This window comes from Ochlerotatus camptorhynchus, unplaced genomic scaffold (genome assembly GCF_037179485.1).
Source record: "Ochlerotatus camptorhynchus isolate MF236.1 unplaced genomic scaffold, CSIRO-AGI_Acam_v1.1 ptg000179l, whole genome shotgun sequence".
NCBI classification, from domain to species: Eukaryota; Metazoa; Arthropoda; class Insecta; order Diptera; family Culicidae; genus Ochlerotatus; species Ochlerotatus camptorhynchus.
Genome location: NW_027040669.1, coordinates 575,638 through 601,140, shown reverse-complemented (window position 1 = coordinate 601,140; position 25,503 = coordinate 575,638). Strand labels below are relative to the sequence as shown.

The 25,503-nt window shown below is 40.3% G+C and overlaps 1 protein-coding gene across 1 annotated transcript; it reads left to right on the top strand.

The window, feature by feature from the left end:
- Positions 1-23,682: 23,682 nt before the first annotated feature.
- On the top strand, positions 23,683-25,284 carry LOC135701898 (uncharacterized). Its single transcript, XM_065222843.1, has 2 exons — positions 23,683-24,191; positions 24,248-25,284. Exons 1-2 carry the CDS (start codon positions 23,777-23,779, stop codon positions 24,559-24,561), a joined length of 729 nt encoding a protein of 242 aa, XP_065078915.1. The 5' UTR covers positions 23,683-23,776; the 3' UTR covers positions 24,562-25,284.
- Positions 25,285-25,503: the final 219 nt, after the last annotated feature.

The following is a 25,503-nucleotide window of genomic DNA, read 5'->3' as shown; positions in this document are numbered from 1 at the left end:
CACATCTTAGTCCTTGTTACTTTTTATGCCTTGTTGATAGTGGCTTTGCCCACCGAGGATGATCTTGAAACAAGGAAAAAATGAGTTAGTTAGTCGTCATCTATGTGATTCCTAATCTTCTATTCGTTGTTCCCTAGTTTGAATTGGTTAAGACTAGGGTTCTGATGCATGGTCATTATCGGTGTCATTCCTTAATTTTGTTGCTGTTGGAATCCAATTTTGTATGACAAAGGGGCGCGCCTTTGGAGGGTGTTTCAACACTCCGAAGGGTATTAATAGCGGGTCCTTTCAATTAAAGTCGGATCCTTGCGATAAATGGAAGAATGACAACTGTAAAAAATCGAATACTTCATCATTTCTCTATAGTGATGGAGTAATACGACATGCACTAAACTAAGGACACGGGATATACTACAATAGATCAAATTACTGGTGTGGTGTTAGGTCCCGAACAGAGGAAAAACAATGTAGACGTCAAACGCAAGGGAACTGGCTCTGCGTGCCACAGGTGCAGGTACTACCAACTAAGAAACATTTAAATTTGCCGTTAAATTGAAGACTGGCAACTGTTCCCTTCGCCCATACAAATTTCAAACGGCACTGATAACAGCGCCCCTGTCAATCAAAGGTGGAACTTTGAAGCACAAGTGCTAGTGAGACTGCTGTGAACAGTGACTGTGTGTGTGACCTAATGTCACCGAAACGAATAATCTTAACACGGTACTCGTTGTTGTTTTTGATTTGCTCTACAAAATTTCACGGCAATTTGTATCCTAATCCCAGCAAGCCGGTGGTTTTCCAACTCCAAACCGAAAAACTTGTCATGGTGGATCAAGTAGAGGATTGAAACTCGGATCGATACCTAGTGAAAGTAACTTTTACTTGTGAACGAGGAACCAAAATATATTTTATTTTGCCTGTTGAAAGCAATCAATTATAAGGAATTGGCAGCTTCCACCACCATTGAGTGAACTACTGTCATTCGGAAGCTGCTGAAAATTCAAGGATTCTAAAAGAAAAAAGATCGCAATCCAACGGAAGGCGTAGCAGGATCTAATGTTGGAGAAAAGGAAAATGAATGGTTGAAGGACTACAATCCCAAACGGTACGTATTGATAAAGAATATATTTCCATGTTAGATGTTGTCAGAACATGAAACCACCGGATAGTGATCCTCCGTATGCTTTAACAATTCTTGGAACCCTTCCAGAGAATGATAAAAACAGTGTCGGATTGACCAGTGAAATTCAAATGGTCAGCGAGTACTGTGCAAAGTTGCTGCCCGTCACAACTTAACTCCCACCACTGTGGCCAGGTGCCAAAGCCATGCGGAACGGGCATGATTTCTACTAATGCAACATACGAATGACCATTAATGCATCGCTAAAGGGCTTAGGAAAAGTAAAATTCTGAGATAGCAAATTAATGATCTAGGAAGGTCTCGCCATTATTGTGAATGGCATCATTGGTATAGTTTCAATTTTCAAAACAAATTTACTTACGCATATGTTCAATTTCAGCTGGAATTTTACTCGCTATCAGCATAAATCAAAGAAAGAAACAACCTGCAAAACCAATAATTCTGGATCAACAATAGAAAAGGGCCCATCAGCATTTGTAAACAAACCGTTCCAAAGCCCTTTACTCATAAAGTGAAGGCCACCCACGCAAACCAACACCATCATCGGATAGGAGAAACTTCTACCTACACGATGATGGTGCTGGTTTGTGTGGGTGGCCTTCGATTTGTGAGGAATGGGCTTTGGAACGGTTTGTTTACAAATGCTGATGGGCCCTTTTCTATTGTTGATCCAGAATTGACAGCTATTTATTTCTACCTATGTGTGTGTGCATGCACCCGTGCATTACACAGGCCACACACACCATCATACACAGGTTTCACTTTTGCTCAGATTTTTGGCAGAGTTGCCAGTCTTCTTGATTTGTAGTTTTCGGTTAAATGCTTGTTCGATGAACAACTTGCGGGTGTTATGTCTGAGATTCCCATACCCACTTTAAAATTATCGCCGACTTCGGTAATTTTTACCGAAATCTGAACAGCTGAACTGTTCGGTAAAATTTATGCTATTTAATTCAATTACTTTTCAGTTACTTTGAAACTAAATCCACACTAAAATGACAAGATTTGATCGTTTAAACTAGGTTGAACATGTTTTGAAATTATTTTTTAATTCAATGAACTTTAAAATGAAGGTCAAAGTTTTACCGAACCCTCAGCTGTTCTGATTTCGGTAAAATTTACCGAACACGAAAACAAAATCCTAGTATGTAGGCCATCCTTGGAACACACCACAATAGAAACGTATAGCGCAAACTGGTACATCTATCCTTTATGAGCTTCAGTAAATTAATTTGGCATATCTTTGGGAGGTCAGATTTGAAGACGAGAAATTTGTTTCGCATAAATCGCAACTACTTTATCACGCATTCCCTATCTTTACGACTGTTTTCAATTGGCCGCAGAATGACTTTATTTCTAAAGCTGTAAAATAAACGAGTTCACGCTCGTAAACGGCTGTTGTTATGTCTCATCGGAGTTGATTGTTTCATCCAATCGTAAACAGCACGTTCGTTTGTTGGTTCTGGAAAACCCATAAAACCACGATACTACACCCACCTTGGTTGTTTCTCGGGCGGGAAGTTCACGATGCAAAAATGTGCGTGTTGAAATTTTATCAGAACCACTTGGAGATGACGACGTTCCGGACACCATCGTCGCTAAATTGATTCCAAATAGCTTTGAAAGTATAAAATTGGATGAGATCCACCTCAGATCGGTAAAATTTTCAATTTACCGAAAACTTTTCGTTTTATCACCTGAGTTGAGTGTAACCGCAATGCTATAGAAAACAATACAAACTGCCACGCAAATCCTTTAAATGTTCCCGGTGAATTACTAAATACCCTCCCTCGCAATCGAACTTTTATCGCCCAGAACACGTTGCCCACCATACGTGCTCAATTCAAAATCCTTTTGATTTGATCCGGTCTGTGTGTCGCTTTGAAAAAAAAAACAGCAGGTTGAACCAACAACTGAGCGCATGGCAGGATCTACGTCCATCGATTCTAAAACTTTAATCCCGGTTACCGCTGTAGGCGGCAACGTGATTCCTTCTAACCTCAAAGCGAACCGACCAAAAGGGTTATGATTTCCGGTTTCAAAAAGTTCACGGACAGCACGGACAAAATGTGATCCACTGTATGCTGCGGTGGTATTCATTAGTTACCATTTGACCGTGCGACAGTCGGTGACATTCAATGTCATTACCACTCGTCTGTGGGAGCTTTAGATGGTTTCATATCACAGGAGGAAAACATAAAGCCCTCTAGTAAAAGTATGAACGACTGTCCCACAAAACTGAAAAAAAGTTGTTCCAATCGAGCAAAGCAGTGCATTTTGACGGTTTGATTGGAACAACGTTTGACAGACGTCCATACTTTTACTAAGAGGACATTAGGAAAACGGACATACCTGCTGCGATCGGAAGCAACAGCACGTACCGTAATACGGGGGCAAGATGATCTCTAAATAATCCAAATATATCAATAATTTTCTACATCAAACGAAATGGATCATAATATGATTGGTACTACTCCTAGACTGAGTAAAATTTTCGTCAATTATCCTGGTTTTCCGGCAGATTTTTGAGGTTTTCCACCTTGCTTAGTTCCTGCACTTTTTGCGATTTATGAGTAAACTGTTAAATTTGTGTTGATCTCATCGGCCGTGTGGGACCTCAAGAAAATAGGGCCTTATTTATGGTAAGCTTGAAAAAACCTGGAGTTTATTACTTTATTGTCAAACAATCGCTGGTAGAACGTCGTCCCAATATTGCTTAACAATATGACTAATTGACTTGATATCCATCTCCGAAAATGTTCTACATGGCAACCCATAATGATCAATTTGGCCCCGGATTACGGTACTCTAAAAGTTGTCCGGAATACCACGACCAGCTCTTAATCCCACATGGTCAAGCCATCCAATCGAGTCTCGTCATACGACGTGGAGACATGACTTTGCTCTGCAATCTATTCATCACTCTGTCTATATGCATTCTCCACGGACTAGCTAATGGTAGCTGCCAGGCAGCTAGCGAGATATTTAGCAAAGCAAAAAGAATTCCTGTGAAATTATAATGATTCTACTCGTGTACACACTCCTTATGGGATGCTGGGAGATGAGCTGATCTGTGTTGCAAGCACTAGGAGATGCCTTTACCTCTCTACAACTATTGTACACCGACTCTAGGTAAAACGAACGAAATAAAAACAATAATTCTTTCGCACGTGAGAATGCGACACTGACTTACGTGGCAGCTAGACGGAATCCAATCCAAATGTGGCAGGAGTTCTCCAGCCGTCTTCCGCCACCGACCGGTGCCACGGGTGGTACTCATTGTCTTCAAGATGCATAGACGCGTGGAGAGGCAACCCCGAGCAAAAAATAAATTAATGTTCTAATCTTTCACAGCTCCATACCTATAGGAGAATCTAGACTTTTGTATTTTTAACGTAGGACAACGTCTGTGATTTTTATATGGCCACACTTTGTGAAAACGTAAAATGGAGTATGTAACAAAATTATGAAAGATTTTGAACGGTAATAATTCAACTGCCCCTGGACCAATTTCAATAATTTTATCACCAATCGATCAGATATATTTCTACGCATCTGTCAAATTTAAGACTTTATCATTTTCAAAATGTCACTATTGAAAATTGCACGAATGTGCAACTGTTGCTTTGCGGTCTCACCAAACGGTGTTTATTCAATCACAGCGTGGTGAGTGGTGGTGTTCTCCAGTATACAACTAAGGGCTGTCTGGAAGCAACGAGTTGCAGCCCACATGAGTATCTCAAGAAAGAAGAAGAAGCCGCACCGCTATTGATCGGAATCAGTAGATCTTCGTGAGTCGCTGTGGGCCATCTATGTCAAGCGCGTCATACTAAAGAGTATAAACAGAGAGAACCCCGCTCAAATGCCTATTCCTACACAAAACACAAGCTCCTGCTGAAGATTAACATATAGATTTTTGACGCATATGAGTTATCTAGTAATCCTATTGTGGTAGATAGAGTTGGTGTGGAATAATAATGATTAAACAAAAATTAAAATTAAGTCATGTCATGGAACGTTTAATTTGAGTAAACCCAAATTAGCGTGAATGAGAATAAAATCTAACTATCATTGCTTTGTGAGGTCAAATCCCGGGACAGCTAGCAGCGCTGTGTAAAAGAGTGAACTAAGCTCGCAGAAGTCACCGCCCCTGGTTTATCATACGCTGGTGCTGTCTCATATGAGCCTGTCGACGATTCTCCGTTCACCTCGAACTTGTGACGCTCGTGGCCAAAGTCATTATCATCATGCGCACCTGCAAGACTCGATCTGAACAGCTACATGCTGCCCTGTCCCTTGTCACTAAGTATGGACTGTTAAGCCTTCAAGATCGTAAATTGGAATGCTTGCTCCTTGAAGAGCAAAAACATCGAGTTTGTTGACTTTCTCAACGAACGGCACATCGACATAGCCGTCATCACCGAAACTCAGTTGAAACCCGAACTGAATGTCGTCCTTCCCGACTTTCGGCTCGTAAGGCTGGACCGCACCAGTTCCAGAGGAGGGGGAGTGGCCATCGCTGTGAGACGGAACATCAGCTTCCAGCTGAAAACTGTCGAAGCCATCAAAGTTGAGGTGAGCACATCGGTTGGTCCAATCACCATCATCGCGGTCTACTGCTCCAAGCAAACCAACATTAGGGATGGCTTGGCCGCAGACCTTCGAAGAGACATCATCAAGCTAACACGACGGTGGCAAAATTTCGTCATCGCTGGCGACCTGAACGCCAAGCATCATGCCTGGGGCAATAATCGGCGAAACCATAACGGCACAATCAAAGCCCCCTACAACATCCTGTGTCCGGACACTCCCACTCGGTTGAGTCGATCCGGAGCTCATGCCACCATCAACATATTCATCAGCAGCATTGGTGATAACATCTCTCAAACTGTCGCCTATCAGAAACTGAGCTCGGACCACTATCCGGTGGTTCCAAAGGTTCCACGGCCAAAGGTTCCAAAGGTTCCAAAGGTTCCACGGCCAATAAGTTTCAAGTTTCCTGGCATAATTACCATCGTGTCAACTGGCAAGAGTACCAGCGCTGTGTTAACATAGCAATCGACTACGACGTCCTACCGGAGTCGTTCGAACCATCGAAGAGGCGATAACCCGTGCCAGGGAGCAACACGTACCAGCATACAGACAGGTGAGTCATACTCTGAGCCTTGACAGTCCAACGAAAGATCTTATCAGGCTCCGTAACACCATTCGTAGGCAGCTCCAGCGTTCTGGGCTGCCCCACTTGAAGACCAATGTCAAGAGTCGCTGACACCCCCTTAGTAGTGCATGATGATAGTAGAATATCGGCTGATGAGGTGATAGCAGCTGCTAGAAGCACTAAAAACATGAAGGCCGCGGGTATGGATGGTGTAGTCAACCTTGAGTTGAAAAACTTGAGTATTGACTTCTTCAACCATCTTACCGTTATCTTCAACAAATGTTTGAAGCTTGGCTACTTCCCTGGCATGCTGGAAGTTAGCCAAAGTGATTTTAATACGCAAGCCTGGCAAAAATCCTACCAGTGCCAAAAGCTATCGCCCCATCAGTCTCTTGCCCTCCATCTCGAAGCTATTCGAAAAGTTGATACTCAGCCGGTTGCTGGAGTTCTCCAACGAAAATAACACTTACTCAAGGAGCAATTCGGGTTTAGGAAAGTTCATTCAACGATCCACCAACTAAGTAGAGTTACTAACATCATCAGGCGGAACAACTCCATTTCAAAAACATCTACTATGGCATTGTTGGACGTTGAAAAGGCGTTTGACAATGCACAGTGGTCCAGAATGCAGATTTAGGTGGAATGATATGTTTTGAGCCTGAAATTGAAACTTAAGACTAAAAGTCTCTTGCACAAAGTTGTTCCTTATAGTTAGGCCCTCATTTTTATCACAATGAATTTTAGGGTGGTTTTTATTATCAATAAAATCAAAAATCTAACTTTTTTGTTTGAATAAATTAAGGTATACATTCTTCGGCAAAATTATAGCTGAGCTAATTTCAAGCAACTTGTTGTAGAAAACAATTTTTTGTATTAAGAGATTGGCCGATTTAGAGCTATTTTCTTGAATTGAGTTAGGGTGGCGCTAAATTTCTCAGCAAAGGTGTCTTCAAATGACTTTTAGATCTTTAGAAGGCGCAAATTTTTGCTGCAGAAAGCTTGTCAATATCTTTCGCCGATCAAGAGTTATTGACGTTTTTATGCTACAAATGTGCACTTTTCAAATGTTAATATCTCTGGTTGGGGCAAACAAAAAAAAAAGTTTTTTTATGGCATTTGAAAGGACGTATGTTATTCTCAATAATATTAAAAAATTTGAGGTATGTTATTTTTTAAACTCGTATTAAATCAATTTGAATTTATTCATATTTTTTACTATATTTGGGTATATCTTTTTTTATTAGAAGAGATACAGACAACAAATTGCGCTTTAAAACATCCGCCTTAAAGAGTTTTAAAAGTCTTTAGAAAATGACTTTCATGAGAAATTCATAAATTTGCCGAAGAATGTATACCTTAATTTATTCAAACAAAAAAGCTAGATTTTTTATTTTAATGATAAAAAGAACCACCCATTGTCATAAAAATGAGGGCCTAACTATAAGGAACAACTTTGTACAAGAGACTTTTAGTCTAAAGTTTCAATTTCAGGCTCAACACATATCATTCCACCTAAATCTACATTTTGGACCACTGTGCATTGTCTGGCATAGTACAACTTTCCGATCTACCTCGTGAAGATCATCAAAAACTTCTTGTCGAGCAGATCATTCCAGGTCTACTTGAACAATGTCCCCTCTGATAAGATTTGTAGCAATGCAGCTAAAGCCCAAACCATTCTGTTTCCACACTCGAAGTCACCTCGGCTTGTTCCACCTGCTAACGTCAAGGTCCATCTTGTTAGCACTCCCATTAAATGTTCAAGTGAAGTAGTCTACCTTGGTCTCACCCTCGATAGCAAATTGCTATTCCGATCCCATGTGGACAAGACATCCACCAAGTGTAACATCTTGATCAGGTCGCTCTACCCTCTGATAAACAGGAAGTCCACCCTGTCCCTCAAAAACAAGCTTGCTGTCCACAAGCAGATCATTCTGCCGGCTATTGAGTATGGTATGTCAATCTGGGAGAGTTGTGATTCTAAAGCTTCAAAAGATCCAAAACAAGATCCTCAGAATGATCCTTAACAGTCCACCGTGAACTCACCGGTCTTCAAACACTCGAGGCGTGAAAGACGTCCACGCCGGAAAGGTTCAGAGTCGCCTGTCTGCGATCAAACCACCAGATCATTCGTGAATTGGCAACCTAGTTCAAGTAGTTAGGTAGGTTTCTGTGCTCAAGTAGAAAAAGAGTAGCAGATTCGTGTAGCCGTGACCGAGCCCGAGACCGAGCCTGAAAACCTCGGTCCGGTCACGACACCCATATATAGAGATTTGCGGAAGCGGCCATCTTGAAACAATCGTGCAGCGAGACCTATCAAAATTAAAGCCCTCCAGTAAAATTATGAACGTCTGCCAAAAGTTGTTTCAATCGAACCATCAAAATGCACAGCTTTGCTCGATTAGAACAGCTTATTTTAGTTTTGTGGTGACAGTCGTCCATACTTTAACTAGCGCCCTTTAATCAAAATGTGAGCCAAATGAGCATGTTCGTCGTTTGCCAGAATGTTGCAGTTGAAAAGTTTTTTTTTTTTTAGTTCTTTATTAAGGAGATTTTTAGCCTATGGCTAGTTCATCTCCGGAGAAAGGAGATGGCTAAGAGTGAGTTACCTCTAGATACATGGTATATTAACATTTAGTAAAAAACTGTGGTTGCTGGCTCTTCAACTTATATGAAAAAATAACAAAATATAAAATAATGAAACAGAGGAAGAACAGAAAACAAAATCATTTAAGACAAGCTACAAACGATTAATCCAAACAAAACAGAGCTCAGCTTGTATGGGTCCAATAGGGGAAATCCATCCAGCTAAGATGCCCCGACGGCCGAAAGAAATTCCTGCTATACCAAGTGGTAGATTTTGGCTTCTTTTAAGAAGGTTACTAGCAAAGATTAATACTAAGATGAAACTGTCGGAAGAAAAACTTTTTATTTTAGTGCCCTCTTTCACGGTCCCTTTCATCCAATGAATACCCCCCGTATTCAAGGTTATTTTGTGGTTTTGCTGCCCCCTCGGTACAGATGAAATTTTGCGCGCTTTTTTATCAAAACAATCACACCAAAATAAGAGATGCCCCATTTTTTAATTACTCGATTAACAACTAATCGATTATTTTTTGTTCGCTGTGCTGCCATTTTTCCACCAATGAGAGTGCAGCACATGTTTGAAACGATCGGTGATGATCCTCTGAAGATGTTAATGCTTATATCGGCATGATATAACCGATTATAAATATTTTACTTTTCGGTTCGTTAATCGATTAATCGATTCGAATGAAAATCGGCCATCACTAGATGAATGTGAAACGTCATTTCAAATATAAGAACCGTACATAAATAATGATACAATTTGAAAGGGACCGGGGCTGATCACAAATTACGTCCCCACGGTAACTGAAATAAACACGAGTGTTCACCGGTTGTTACTAGTGCTGCCGAGGCCGAAGTATCATTCCCGAGCAGATCGCTGATGCTGGAAGTTAGGCAGAGTGACTCCCGAAGATTTTGGAACTCCGGGCAGTTGCACAGGATGTGTTCGACGGTGTAGGGTACCCCACAGATGATGCAGCTTATGCGGAACGGCAGGCCACCATAGTTATAGTAGAGTTTAGTGTGCCCGGTTCGAAGCCGCGAAATCACGCGTTGATCCCTCAGGTTGTCCAGCTCTCTCCATGGTTCAGTTGACCCTTTGACTTTGCGAATGAAGGCAGTTCTGTTAAGGAAAAACTCGGCTTCCCATGCCGCTCGAATGGTCCGCATGATCCACCGTCTGACGTCCTGTAGGGGTACCTTGTTGGTAAGTCTGGGACCCGATGACCCGGCTCCGGCAAGGTGATCAGCAGACTCGTTACCTGGCAGTCCACAGTGTCCGGGAATCCATGTGTACACGGTGTTCGGTGGGGCGTACTTGATAATGGCCTGGATCCATGGGTGTTTTGGTGCTTCCGAGGTGATCGCTTGAACGACGCTGTGTGAGTCGGTTAATATAAGTATCGGTTTGTTGGCTGGCGTCGTGGAGGCACGGAAGATCCCTGCAGCCTCGGCCGAGAAAACCGAGCATTGTGGAGGAAGCAATACCGTCTCCAAAAATCCCGATATTTACTCCGTTTATCGATCGGGAGCCGTCGTTGAAAAGTATTGTTATCTAGGTGAAATAAATTCAAACAAAAAATAAAAAACGCAGTAAAATGCGTATGTTAACATAAAAGATTTAATGATATTGTTGGTCAAAAACATTGCGACGTCAAATCCCGGAATGGTTTCGCACAACATGCATTTGGTGCTGATGAACTGGGATCGCTCCAAGCAGCTACAGAAGTTTCTCACCTTCTTCAGAAAAATACAATTGCGTGTGTTCGAAGTGGTACTGGAAGAAGCATTATATTTTTACTAGATATCACAAAATAATTATCATGATAACATACACTGCACAAACGCATAGAATCCACTAAAGAAAAATCCGGTAGTCCGCAAAACATTGTTATACGTTGCACTTCAACGACCACGGTTAGGACAAAACTTAACAAGGCACTTCATATTCAATAAATGTTATTCGAAATTTATGGAAAAATAGTTGACCAGTTCACTGAGAATTCAAACAAAGTAATTAAATTCGTAGTGTAAACAATGCTAAAGTCACGCACACAGCTGAAACATTTAGCACCGCGGCAATTGTTGGCAGCTTTTGTAAACAAAACAAATCAAGTTGCCAAGGGTTACTAGTTAAGACCATACGCCTTTTTAATAGAAACTAAGCGATCGATTCAACCTCTGGTGGTGATTATGAGAACGTCAAAAAGAGTGTTGTGAGCAGAAATTTTGGCTATTTTTCACTTTTCCTGATAAATTGATTCATCTGAGATGCTCCAAAACTTAATCCATTTTTGCAAGGATCCTGCTAGTGTTCATGAATGTTTTTGTTAAGAAAAATGGATAATTACAATAGTGCCTTAGTGGTTATGATCTTCAGGATTTCTTGTGTGTGAGTAGTTTAGGTGCAAATCAGTTCAGATGTGTGGAAAATCGTACAATAAGACAATTGCTGATGGAAATTGGCAAGATTTTCAATGAAAAATGCTTTAGTTTGCATTGTGAAAAATCCTTCTTCTGACGTAAACAAACAGTTTGGTAGACGTTTCCTCTCGAACTCGCGTGGTGCACTCTACGTTGGTGGTGCATTAAAAAGGCCTATTGGCAGGTATTAGCAGTGCACCCAAAACGGCGATTAAAATATTTGTTCAAAGCGACAGTTGTTCAAAAAATATTGCCACATATTTTGATTGACAATGGGTATGGGTATTTCTGCAATTGAGATGATGCCTAGAGTGCGGAAATCGATTACTAATGCTATCTTGAAATCCAAGATGGCGACTTCCATTGATATAAAAACTGGAAAATACTGTCAAATACCCTTCAATATGGGTATTTTCGGAATCGAGATGACGTATACAGACTGGAAATCTATGTCTGCATCTTACTATATAATCCTATATGGCAGCTTCCGGTTGAATAAAACTGGAAAATACTGTGAAATAACCTTCAAGGTGGGTATTTTCAGAATCGGAATGACGTAAAGAGACCGGAAATCCATTTCCAACGCCATCTTAAAATCCAATTTGGAAGCTTTTGGTTGCGGGAAAACTAAGAAATACTGTCAAATAGCCTTCAATATTGGTATTTTTGGCATCGTAGTGCCGTCTAGAGACAGTAAATCGGTGGCCGACGCCTTCTTTCAATCCAAGATGACGGCTTCTGGTTATATAAAACTGGGGAAAAAGCCAAATAACCTTCAAATGAGTATTTGTAGAATCAGGATGGCGTATAGATCCCGGAAATCGATGTCTGATGCCACCTTGAAATCTAAAATGGTGAATTCCGGTTGCAGAAAAACTGGGAAAAGAGTGTTCACTCGGCTGTCGACAAAAGCAGACCACTCTCGATGTGTACCACGCGATTGTCTGTTTTCTCGGCAGCAACCATTGTGTGGTCCTCCTCATTGTTCTTCATCAGCAGTTCTTTCGGTCGATGCGTCGTCGACTTTGGAAAGCAACCGTTTCGTGATGAATGTGTGAGTGCTGACCACGTTTTGCGTCCATTGCTGCAATGGACGCGCTCTGACCCTCGTTGGCGTACAACAATTTGCCATACAATGAAACTACTGGAAGCGGCTCCAGTTCTGATGGAGGAGGCTTTTTGGATAGCGGAAGATAAAGTGTTTATTGTGTTGTACCTTTTGACTATAGTTTTAAGATGTATTGTATAGTGACCAAGAATCCTCGGCTCTGTAAAGTTAATTCGGTTGAGCCTTATCAAATAAATTAATGAACAAAAAAAAAACTGGGAAATAGTGTCAAATATCCTTCAATATTAATATTTTCGGATTCAAAGTAACGTATAGAGACTAGAAATCGATGCCTGAATTAAAAAATCATGAATTTTTGGAAATAAGTTCAGTTTTACGGCATCACTTATCCAAATTGTATGCAACAACCACATAATGAAAGATTCAGACGTCACCCCGATTCTGACGTATTGAACGGTATTTTACGGTATTTTACAGTTTTTCCATTAACGGAAGCCACCATCTTTGATTTCAAGATGGCGTCGAACATCGATTAGACGTCTCTCGGATTCCGAAAATACCCATATTTAAGGGTATTTGACAATGTTTCCCAGTTTTTGTTTAAACAGAAACCGCCATCTTGGATTTCACGATGGCATCATGCATAAATTCCTGGCCTCTATACATCATCCCGATTCCGAAAATAATCCGAGTTTGAGCTTACCGCCATAGATGTCACCCCGATTCCGGAAATAACCATATTGAAGGGAATTTGACAGTATTTTCGAGTTTTTCCATAGCCGGAAGCTGCCATGTTGAATTTTGGAAACACACACATTTTATAATACTTCATTTGAATTTCCAACTTTTATGTATTCAAAAACCACCATTTCGACTTGACATTGCTTAAATTTATTCATCAAATACAAATTATGTGTACTTAACTGCCATTACGGGTGATTCTGAATAATGTAAACGGTGCAGAACGGTGCTTATTCAATCACCGTGTGAGGTGGTGTCCGGTCGGTCGTCATCAGCAGCAGAGCTTTCGGCGGGCGTTTTGTTGAACATTGTTCTCGAGTACACAACGAAAGTCTGCCCGCAAGCAGTTAGCTGCAGTACACATGAGCGTCCGTCCACCGAAGAAGAAGGAAGAAGCCACACTACTGCTGAACAGATTCAGTAGCTCTTCGTGAGTTGTTGTGGGAACTCCATGCCAAGCAAGTCACCCTCGTTCCAAAAAACATACAGCTCGTCAGCCTCATCTGTGTTAAACACCCTAATAGCTCAGTATTACTCAACCCTCGACTCAACCATCATGACAAAACGATCCTTTTCAGGACCACCATAAATTTGTTAAAGTGTATTTTCTGGAAATTTGTCAAGGTCATCAATCGGATGTCAGTTCCCATAAGTTTAAATCTATCATACCATGTATTTTTAAGGCAACATTGGGGGTGAAAATTCACCCCCAAAGTCAGTCGAGGCATGAAAGTGGTCTGATTTTGATCCAGAGATGATGGATTTTAATGTTTAATACGCCAATTAATAGGAAATTTTTCTGCAAATCTGCTAAAATTAAGACTTTATCAATTTTCAAAAGGTCACTATTAAAAATTTCATGAATGTGCAACTGTTGCTATGATAATTAAAATTATCACCGATTGCCGGAGAAAAGCGCTTTCTCTAACACAGAATTCAAAATCGAATTCCATCCGGTCTCGCCGAACAGTGCTTTCTTGTTTTCCGTGCTGAGCACCAATGCTACCGACGTCAGAGGCAGCTCCCACACCTGGACTCTACCTATCGACCCATCAACTCATGAACCGGGGACCAACGGCTTTACATCCCGTGATCAGAGATGTTATGCCTCAGAACATCCCGGCGATGCCGACTGGGATTGAACCCAGGCCTGCTGGGGTGAGAAGTAATCACGCTTACCACTACTCCACCGGCACCGCTAGTATTGAAATGGCGCATAAAATATCTAAGCGGTAAAATATTTTTTTCTAAGTCATCATGACAAAATCTTGGAGTCAATAAACTGTCCTTTTGGTTTTGCTTAGACCCAAATTTTTTTCATGATGAAATAGAAAACATATTTTTACACCAAACATTTTTTTCAGAAAGCAAAGCGAAAAAAAAAGTTTTTGTTTTTAATTTTTATATCTTTTTCCAATATTTTTAGAAAAATCCAAACGTACCACAACATTTTTTTTAACGAATTCGCAGGGTGGATAACAATGGATAATTTTACCTCTGTTGAAATCTTCTTCCATTTTAAAATAATCAATTCCTTTAGAAACGCACATTGGATCAAACATTTTACTCGGGCTACCAAATAATGAAGCTTCATTTAGATTACGCTTTCGGCGATGCATGCTCTCACGTTTCGCTGGTGATTCATTTCTCGTGTAGCCAATTAGGTATTCTCCTGAAATAGCTTCCAAAACGTGCGAGCAACATTCTACCGGTTTTCAGTTGCGTAAACAAGAATCATGCCAAACGCATACGTGCACCGGGATTGGGATTGATGCTGAGATGTGATCATGAACAAGAACTTTTGTCAGCTATTAGAGTTCAAAACTTCCTTTTTCCGATACAATGTAGTTCTAAAACTTGCTTTAATAATGTCCTCTTCAGTTTCGTTCTCGAAAATAATCCCATTCAATTCATTAGTTCTTTTTATGCGAGTCTTAAGGATCCTCCCACCGTATCATAATCCCATTAAAAGTTTCACATTCCGGCAATTTCGGTTCGTACCTACCTCCTCGTAGAAGTAATTAATTTTACAACTTTATTCTCCGACTCTCGCCCCTTGCCTACGACTTTGGAGACAAAACAAAACACCAATCTCACCGCAAACACTTCCATAGAGTTTGTCGAGTTATTCCGGCAGTCTTACTGGGGATCATGTTGACGATGGTAGCTACTGATGAGTGCCATAATAACCGACATTAGCAGCTTCATTACGGCGGCGATAAAAATGATGACGACGACGACGACGGTAAGAAAGTGAAAAGTTAAAAACTTTATCTTAAAGACCGTTTCGCGAGTAATCGGCAAAAGTGAAGTTTTTCCCGTTATAACAGGAGGCTGGTAACTAGGTAACTACTACCCACTTGAATCGAAGCCTTCCGGGAGTGAGCTTTTCGGGGTCACGACCAGGTGTGGATTGTGGCTGTGAAAAGTTTACTGTCAGTTAAAATGCCACCGGATTTGCTGCTGATAAAAATACCTGTTCGCTAGAGGAAATATGTACTCTTCTAAAAACATATCTCTCGTATGATTTGGAAAACAAATTACACTTTTAACACACTGTCTGCAGGGCATGTCATATTTTGTGACCAGCAATGCATTAGATATAGCTATCAAGGGCGTAGCCAGGTTTCGAGCTAGAGAGGGGCGAACAAATATTTACTATGGAAAATTTGGCCGAATGCCATTTCATCGAACGCCATTTTCCCGAAAGCCTTTGTGTTGCTGAATTTAGAGGGGCAGCGTGACATAACTAATGCATGGCCCCTAATATGTAAACAACAACATATATAATAAAGCTTCTCCCTTCCCTGATCCTTTCCTCAAAAATAACAACCCTCCTAATATCGAGGAAGCTGCGAGTAATCGATCCCATCCATTTATATTTATGGAAGATGCATAAATGACGTAGAATTTTAGGCTGACCAGTAGGCCGTCCCTTATTTTCAGAAATTCGACCAATTTGTAAATTCAACCTCTTAAAATGTTCGTCTTGGTTTGAAAACAAACATACCTAAATTTGAAGTTCGTACGTTAACGTTTAGAGGTCGCTCATCGGCCCTAAAGGAATGGTAGTGTAAGCAACCCCCGATACCATGGTGAGCACGCTACCTTGGTGTTCGCTCCATAGGTATCACTATGAAGCCATTGTATAAACCACACGTATGCTGAATGTGAACATAAAACAGTATGTTACATAGTCACTCTTCTTCCAAGAATATGTAAGAGTGTAAATAAAAGCTCTCTCTCTCTCTCTCTTCAAAAATAGGATAACGCTGTCATGCGTTGAATTTGGCGTAAAGGCTGGTACGCAGCTGAAAAGAAAACGGAAAAGTAATTTTTGAGGAATTAGTAAAGAACAAAAGTAAATTTGACAGCTATAGAGAGGTGTCTTTTGCGAAATTTTGAGATCATAGGGGGGTGTCGTCTAATTTTGAAACATCATTTTTACAACAACTGTTAAAATTACCTAACGGAATAATTAATCATTTTTTTCGACCGTTTTCCACAGAGATCGCGCTGTTCCGCTGGTAGGAAGTGATAAAAATCCCCATATAGAAATTGAGAGAAGTGGAAATAATTTGCTTTCGGTGGATATTCAGGTGAAAAAAGTGAACGACCACCTAAAGGAATTAATCAGGGACTTTGTCGTTCAGTTTTTTCCCGGAAATTATTGTTCAACAAGCTACAAATAATTAAAAATGATTTTTCCCCATACAATTTTACCAAAAAAATTCAGATTTGAGAGAGAAATTCTCTCTCACGAGCTCAATCTCTCCACATGCCATGTATTTTGTTGACACTCGATTTGTGATTTCCCTTTCACAGATTACAAAATAGAGTACCTGACACTACAAAACATGTTTGGCACCTCTATATATGCATTTGCTTTAACATTTGAAGTCCCTTTACATATTCTGCACAAAAGATACATAAAATTCGTCGGGAAATTCTGTGAGGGGTGAGCTATTTTGTGTGCAGAATGTTTAAAAAAGGAGGGACATCGAATAAAAATCTAAATGCATAGATAGAGGTACCAGACATGTTTTGCAGTGCAGTGTCCTCTGTGAACAATTATAGGAAAACAGATTGTGTCTAGTTTCCGATAGATGTCACCGCAAACAACAGCAGTGACATCTGATGGAACATGAATGCAGAAGCTTGACAAAATGATCAATTGGTCAGACCATTATTCCGCAAGGAAAGTGAAATTGCATTCAGAATGCGCCACCTTAATGTCGACCACTGTAATAATATGATACTTTTATAAACCTATTCCATGATCTCACTTTTATATAAACCTTGACACCGCCATGCATTTGTCTTAGAGGCAGCATAATAAACATCAGATAGCTAGCATAGGTAGACAGCATCATTCTCGTTCAGCCGCGCAGTTACTTTTATGTTGTACACCGATTCGGACGTTCAATAAAGACATTCGATCCGCGGAAAACTATTTTTGAGCTGTAAAGTTGAAGTTGCAAATAAGACCATTCAGCCAGCCCGTTTGTCTGGTCGGAGTCTTGTGCATCGTGAAGCGAGGAGTGGAAAAATTGATTTCTAAAATCAGCACAACGGAGGAGCAAAATGGCGTCCAGATTCGATCATCGTCTGCCGCAGCCGCTCGATTGTGCAAACCTTGCGAAGGAATGGCCTCGCTGGAAGCAGTTATTTTATATCTATCTTCGAGCCAACAATAAAATGAAGGAAACCGAAGCAAACAAGATCGCAACTTTCTTGTGGATGATCGGCCCCCGTGGGGTGGAAATCTTCAACTCGTTTTCCCAAACAATGGCAGTATGGAGAGCATGTTTGGGCAGGAGGAGGAGGATGCAGCTGCAGATGATGGTGGTGCTGAAGGGGCTGAAGAGAGATTCGAGGACGCTCAGGATCAGGCAGCTACACATACACTCGCGGAGATCATCGCAGCGTTTGATGAGTATTGCCTCCCACGTAAAAACATTGCCATGGAAGCCTTCAAGTTCAATTCCATCGCACAAAAGGAAAAGCAGAAGTTTGCGGAGTTCGAGACCGAATTGAGAACACAAGTTCAATACTGCGAGTTCAATTGTGCCACCTGTCAGACATCCTTCCGTGACCGTATGCTACGTGACAGGATCATTATTGGGATTTAAGATAAGAAGTTGCAGCTGAAACTATTGGATGGCAGAGACGACCCGCTGTCGAAGATAATCGAAACGTGCAAGATTTTTGAAGCCGCATCGGAGAATAAACAACTATTGGATCGGAAGGAGAATCTTTTGGAAGTGAAGCTGGTTTCGAAGAAGGAGGAGACTGATTTGGATGTCAAAATCGTGGATGCTGTCACACGTAATCGTTGCTACAATTGTGGAAGGCAGTTCAGTCAGAATCATCGGAGGATCTGTCCGGCATTGAATGTTGAGTGTCATTCGTGCGGGGAAATCGGCCACTACAGCAAGTGTTGCCGCAAGAAGAAGACGACGACGAAGCAACCGAGAAGCAACCAGCAGAGGAAAAAACCAGTTTTGTTCCCTTCGTTGCAGCTTTATTCCGACAGCTCTCATAATATTCTTCCGATTAATGGCCTTTGCGAATTACAAACTATTATTTTTGTTTACGACACCCTACATGATAATTTTCATCATTCTATTCAATTACCTCTTGCTGCTCATAGTTACCCTACTAGAAATGCTAACAATTTACAACTGTCAAGAGCTCACACAATGTTTGGTCAGAAAAGGATTTCGATTATAGGTCCAAAGATATACAACCGTTTGCCTCTAGAGTTAAAACAAATTAACAACCGCGGTGTTTTTAGAATCAAATTAAAAAAATATTTAAAAGATAATCTACACGACATTCTTGGATGAGTTCATCTTGTATTACCTACCAGAAGCAATAGTTGTGCCTCGTTTAAAATAATTGTACATTTTTGAATTAATACTTTGTATACAAGTGGGTCCCTTTAAAGGAAATTCGTTTCCACTGGGACATCACACCTATACTATATGTAAATATCAACCTCATTTTTTTTATTATTATTTTTTCTATATATATATTTTTTTTCTCAGCTCATTATTAGCTTCATTAGTTCCTTAGTTTGCTGCACAGACTGAGCTGAGAGAGTTGCGTCCACTACCAGGGGGCTCACGTGAGCTCTTTGGTGTGGGGGATAGTGGTGGGTCAAAAAAAAAAAAAGAAAAAAAAAAAAAACCAGCAGTCATCGAGACAAGAGGGAAGGAATGATAAAACGGTACATTTGATCAACTGGAGCGACGCTGGTAAGTTGTTAGGCTTAGATCAGGTAGACGATGCATGCGCGGTAGAACATAACAGAATTGTTGTAAATTCTTATAGAGTGAGTTCCAATACTGTGAGTGGTCGCTTTGAGGGATCCCGGCCATGGAGAAAGGTTTTCCGGATCAATGATGAGACAGTTCAGTTCAAGCTGGATACAGGTTCCGATGTAAATTGTATTCCCGTTCAGATTGTTAAAAAACTTCGCCTTCCCATTGATGATTTCCGTGATGCTCTGATTCTCGATTACAGTTCGAATAAAATAAAAATACATGGAAAGGTAGAGCTGGTCTGCGTTGATTCTTCCAGTAATCGTTCGTATGGTGCTTCGTTCCTCGTCGTCGATCATACGTTTGAACCTTTGCTTGGCTTACAGTCTTGTATTGAGTTTGGGTTGATCAAGCGTCTTAGTGCGGTAGAAGGTCGTTCGGAGTTTCCTAATGAAAGTCAACCATTCGTAGAATGTTTTCGTGACATTTTTGAGGGATTGGGTAAATTTCCTGGAAAATCTTCAATCGTTTTGAAAGAGAACTCTGTTCCGTCGTTGCATTATCGAAAGCGTATCCCGTTGGCACTTCATGATCGATTGAAGTTGGAACTGAGCCGTTTGAAAGAGGAAGGTGTGATTTCTCCTGTTGATTACGCAACTGATTGGGTAAGTAATATGCAGTTGGTTGAAAAATCAAACGGTAAATTACGCATTTGCATAGACCCAAAACCTCTAAACAAATGTATCCTCATCCCTACTCAAGAAGATTTGTTTAGTCGTTTATCCGGGAAACAAGTCTTTTCTGTTGTTGACTTGAGTAGTGGGTTCTGGCAAAAGGAATTGGATCGCAAAAGTTCGGATTTGACAACATTCATGACGCCATTTGGGCGATACCGATGGAATCGTGTTCCATTTGGTTTGAATAATGCGCCTGAAATGTTTCAGCGAAGGATGGTGCAAATTTTTGGCGATATTCCAGGTGTTGTAGTTTATTTCGACGATGTGTTGATTGCAGGTAAGGATGAAAACGAGCATGACAGAGCCTTAGCTCAGGTCATTGAGCGAGCTCGTGGCAATAACATTTGTGTTTATTCCACTTCTCGCGCGAATCGAGATGACCATTCTCGTTTCCTTCTCGCGCGACAGTTCTCACTCTATTCCGAATGTCGACTCGCCCGACGCGAGATGTTCATTTTGCATCGAGAGGAAGGATGAATCGACAGCGAAGTGCTGTTGATGATGATGATGATGATGATGATGATGATGATGATGATGATGATGATGATGGTCCCACCTCTTACCCCTACAAAGGTTTGAGCTGGACGAGTTATCTTTAAGATAATTAAATATAAACATTTTAACCAGGTTTGCAAACAAAATCGAGCTGGTTACAATTACAGATATAAATGTCCTGTTAAATATGCTATAGGCATCAACCAAAAACATTCAAAGGTGTAACTAGTTATCAAAAGTCCAAGTATAGTCCTCGACAATACTTCCATTTACACGTGACCTGGGATTTACACGTTTAAGCTTCCGCAGTGCCAGGACTATATCCAAGGAAACGACTTCCAGCCAACCCTTTACTAATTCAAGGCTTTTGCCACAATTTCCACGTATTAGTCATTTATACCTGTATTCCGCGCGCGAGGCTCAAACCATCGTAGACTACTCAAAGCTATTTTTACTATTACTACTACAAAATCAAAAAACTAAAAATCCATCATCACCATCGAGGCAAACAATGTAGTTTTTTGTATATGCTACACCAATTACTAAAATGTCTTTATGACAGTCTCCATACAAAATAATCCGTTAGAGATAACTTTGTCAAGATACATGATTTATCCATTCATAAAAATTTAACTGCTCAATAAACAGCTTTTACATGTGAAATGCAGCGTCTCTTGAATTCTGTAAGTGTAGTTGCACGCTTGATGTGTCTAGGCATCGAATTGAAAACATTTATACCTTTGAAAAATAATGAATTTTGTGAAGCATTATTCAAAAGATGTGGTGTTCTTACTTCATCCGCGTTTCTAGTGTTATATCTATGAAAATCACTTCCTCTTTCAATCCGATCACACAAATATCGAGGCAGCAAACCGTTAACTACTTTAAAAATGAACACCATAGTCAAAAACACAATTCTTTGCTTCACTGACAGCCATTGCAAAGCGTCCAGCATAAAAGTTGAGGAAGTGAATCTATTACATCTTAAAATCAAACGCATTACTTTATTCTGCAAACGCTGTAATCTCGATATTTGTGTTTCATTGGCCAAAAATAAAATGGATGGGCAAAAGTCTAGATGAGGGGAGATGATTGATTTGTATAACTGTATTTTACTACCAATAGTTAAATCGTTTTTCAAGCGACATAGGATTCCATACTTCTTGGCAATTTTCTTGATGACATTGTCAATATGAGAATTGAACTTGAGTTTGTCATCAATAATCACGCCAAGATATTTAATTTCCTGAACGCGATCAAGTGTCTCATCATCAATAACAACAGAGACATCATCATCTACACGATTCCGCGAAATTACCATGAATTTAGTTTTACTTATATTCAATTTCAATTGTTTATACTTCAACCATCTACTTAGAGAACGCAAATCTTCATTCAAGCGTGAAACGGCTTCTTGTAAATCTTTAGCTGCAATGAATAACACAGTATCGTCAGCAAAAAGATTAATATCACAAAACCGTAAAACTCGTCGCATGTCATTAATATACATAATAAATAAAAGGGGCCCTAATACACTTCCCTGAGGCACTCCAAGGTCATTGTCAACGGGACAAGATACAAAATCATTAAAAACAGTCCTTTGTGTTCTGTCAGATAAATAGCTTTCAAACCATTTGTATGCAGAACCCGAAATTCCAAAGCGCTTGATTGTTCTCAACAATAAGGGCCTAGAAATTGTCTCAAAAGCGCGTTTTAGATCCAAAAACACAGCAACAATCGTATCTTTATGCTCCAAATTTTCTTTCCATTTAGCTAACACTAAGTTTAACGCGGTTTCACAAGAATGGCCTTCCCGGTATCCCGATTGTTCCGGTATCAACAAACAGTTACTATTTAAATATTCTAACAGCTGGCCTTTTACAACAAGTTCCAAAATTTTCTCTAATGTGTGCAACATGTTGATGGGACGAAACTCTTCGGCTTTAATCGTCCCAGCAACTTTTTGTATAGGAACCAGTGCGGTAAAATATCAACTCATTCTTTTGAAAATGAAAACCGAAAACTGTTCAGTCAAATCTGGCAACCTTTCACAAATCATCATTGTCATTCGTAAACGCTTCGATTTGACAGGTTAGATTGGTTCACTCATGAATCAATCGTATCGTTTCTTTGGTATGCTCATTTGAATGATCGCACGCTCATTCAATCCACTATTCATGCCCAATCACATTGTTCACTTTTGTCATTTGATACAAAGAGCATCTCATTTGAGTCGGTCAATGTTTATCAATTGATTTTCACGTGATAGAGAAATTATACGTAGTTCAAAAAATGGAGAGTACAAGTAAACGTAAAAGCGAAGGAAAATCAAGCCTTTCCGAACTGGCTACTCAATTCGTGCACCGAGACGGAGACCGCGCCTTTTGCCGGATTGAAGGTGAAAAGTGCAAGTATATTCAATCGAAGTACGAAGTCGGCAATTTCATCCGGCACTTCAGATCACAGCACACGAATTTGGCCACACAACACGGGTTAATGGGCGACCAGCAAAACAGTATTGAAAAAAAGCCTCGGAGCATCCCGAAAACATCAGTTCCTATCGATAGACAATTGTTGGTTGACTCAAGCGTAAAACTTGTTACGTATCACCATCTCCCGTTAACATGCTTCGAATGGGAGGGTCTACGTCAGATTTATGATCCTTTGGGTGCAGCACTTGGACTTAAGATGAATCGTCCAAATGTGAAAGCACACATTCACCAAGCAGTCTCTAAAATAGTACCAGCCATGGCAGCTGAGACTAATGGTCGATTGCTTTGCCTAATGATCGATTCAGCTACTCGGATGAATCACCATGTGTTGGGAATTGGCGTTCAATATGTAGTGGATAGCAAGATTGTGACGAGGACACTTGGTAAGCTTGTACAAATTAGAAAAGAATGGTACAAATATTCCGGATTGCCTAGTAAATATTTTTATAATTCATTAGTAGAATTACTATGTCAGAGTTTTTTGTATCATTCTGTTTATCTCTCCTAGATTAAAGCATTTTAAGAGATATTTTTTGCAGGAATGATTGAAATCAAAGACCGTCAAACTGCTGATTTGTTGAAGTGCAAGGTTCTGGAAATATTGGCTCGCTATCATATTAAGCTCGAGCAAATATTTTCAATTACAGTGGATAACGGTGCGAATATGCTCGCATGCATACGGAAACTGAAAGATGAATTTGAATCATCCATCGCTTCGATGGAGTTAGAGGAACCGGAAGGAAACACTCTGCAAATCGCTGATGAAATTGTTGAGAAATTGACGAATGAATTCCACGACCATGCCCGCGAAAACCTGAACATGATTAGATGTGCTGTACATACCTTGCAACTTGCTATTCTCGATGTGATCAACAAGAGGAATGAAATGGTGAAGCAAGTGACCGAAATCGCAAAGCGTTGTAAAAACATAAAATACAAGACCAGTTTCGACTACCATCAAGCTACATACCCCCCTGTGTGGTGCCAAACAAGGTGGGGCGGAATTTACAAAATGCTTGATTCCTTCCTTGAGCAAAAGCCGTTCTTCACGCAGTTGGGCCAAGAGTTTCCTGAACAAGGTATGGTTAATTGTTAATATCTATTTTAAGCATAACTTTCAATAGGCTAATTCCAGATCTTTCATCAAGCTGGGAATTTATTCAACAATACGTCGAAGCCTTCAAACCATGCTATATATGTACTAAAAAGTTGCAAGAAGCTCACGTTTCTCTAAGCGACTTCTATATGGAGTGGTTGATGACGATTTGCTCAGTGAGAAAATTAGAGAACAACCCGTTCTCACATGAGCTGACTGAAGCTTTGACAAATCGTTTAACTAATCTGCGCTGCTCCATGGCATTTAAGATGGCCCTGTATCTGGACCCCCGCTTCAACTATCAAAATTCAAAGATTTTCACGAATGAAGAAAAAGATCAAATACAGGTATGAACCATTCGCTAAGAGATCAGATTAAAAAGCTTATGTGCAAAATCACTTTTTTTTCCTATCGCAGAGGTTCATTACCCAAACATGGAGCAGAATCAAACAGCTGGATCCTCAACATAATGATGAACAAACATGTTCAGCCAGCACTGTCATAACCAACAACGAGAAGGATGATTTTATCACGGAAATGTTTGGGGGATCACTGATCGGATCCAATACATCGAGTGCAACATTCCAACAACAGCTGAAAGCACTCGAGGCAGAACAACGACAGAGCATCAGCTATAATGTTTGGGAACATTGGATGAAACGGAAGACAAGCCACCCAGAGTTGTCAGCAGTTGCTTCTGTGGTATTGGCAGTACCTGCTACCCAATCTATGGTTGAAAGAGCATTCAGTGCTTTAGGATTGGTTCTCTCGCCTCATCGTTCAACATTGGGTGAGGATACGTTGGAGAACATTCTACTGGTAAAGTTGAACAAAGATGTTTACGAACAAATCGCTGCCACCATGTACGACTGGAAAGCAAATCTGGAAAAGTAAAAGGCTTTGCATACTCCGAATGTTTTACATTTAACTCTGACGATGTACCATCAATGCAACACAATATACTTAATAAATCATTTCTTTCGATTCCATTTATCGCTACTCATCCAAATCCAAGTCTCAACCAAACTTTTTAGGGTGCAAAATGTATGGTATGATTTTTTACTCTAAATGGGTCGGGATGAAGAAAATTGTTTCTGCATGAATGTAAAAAGATTAACTAGATTCTAAACGCACTAATAATTTGTAATTTGTAATTTATTGATAGCATAACGAAAACCTGTCAGTTAAAGAACCATAAATCAGGTCAAGGAAGCAACTAATAATTTATTCTCATTATGTGACCACTCACAACATACGAAAGGTTTTTTTAAAACATTTTCTATCCCCTAATTGTA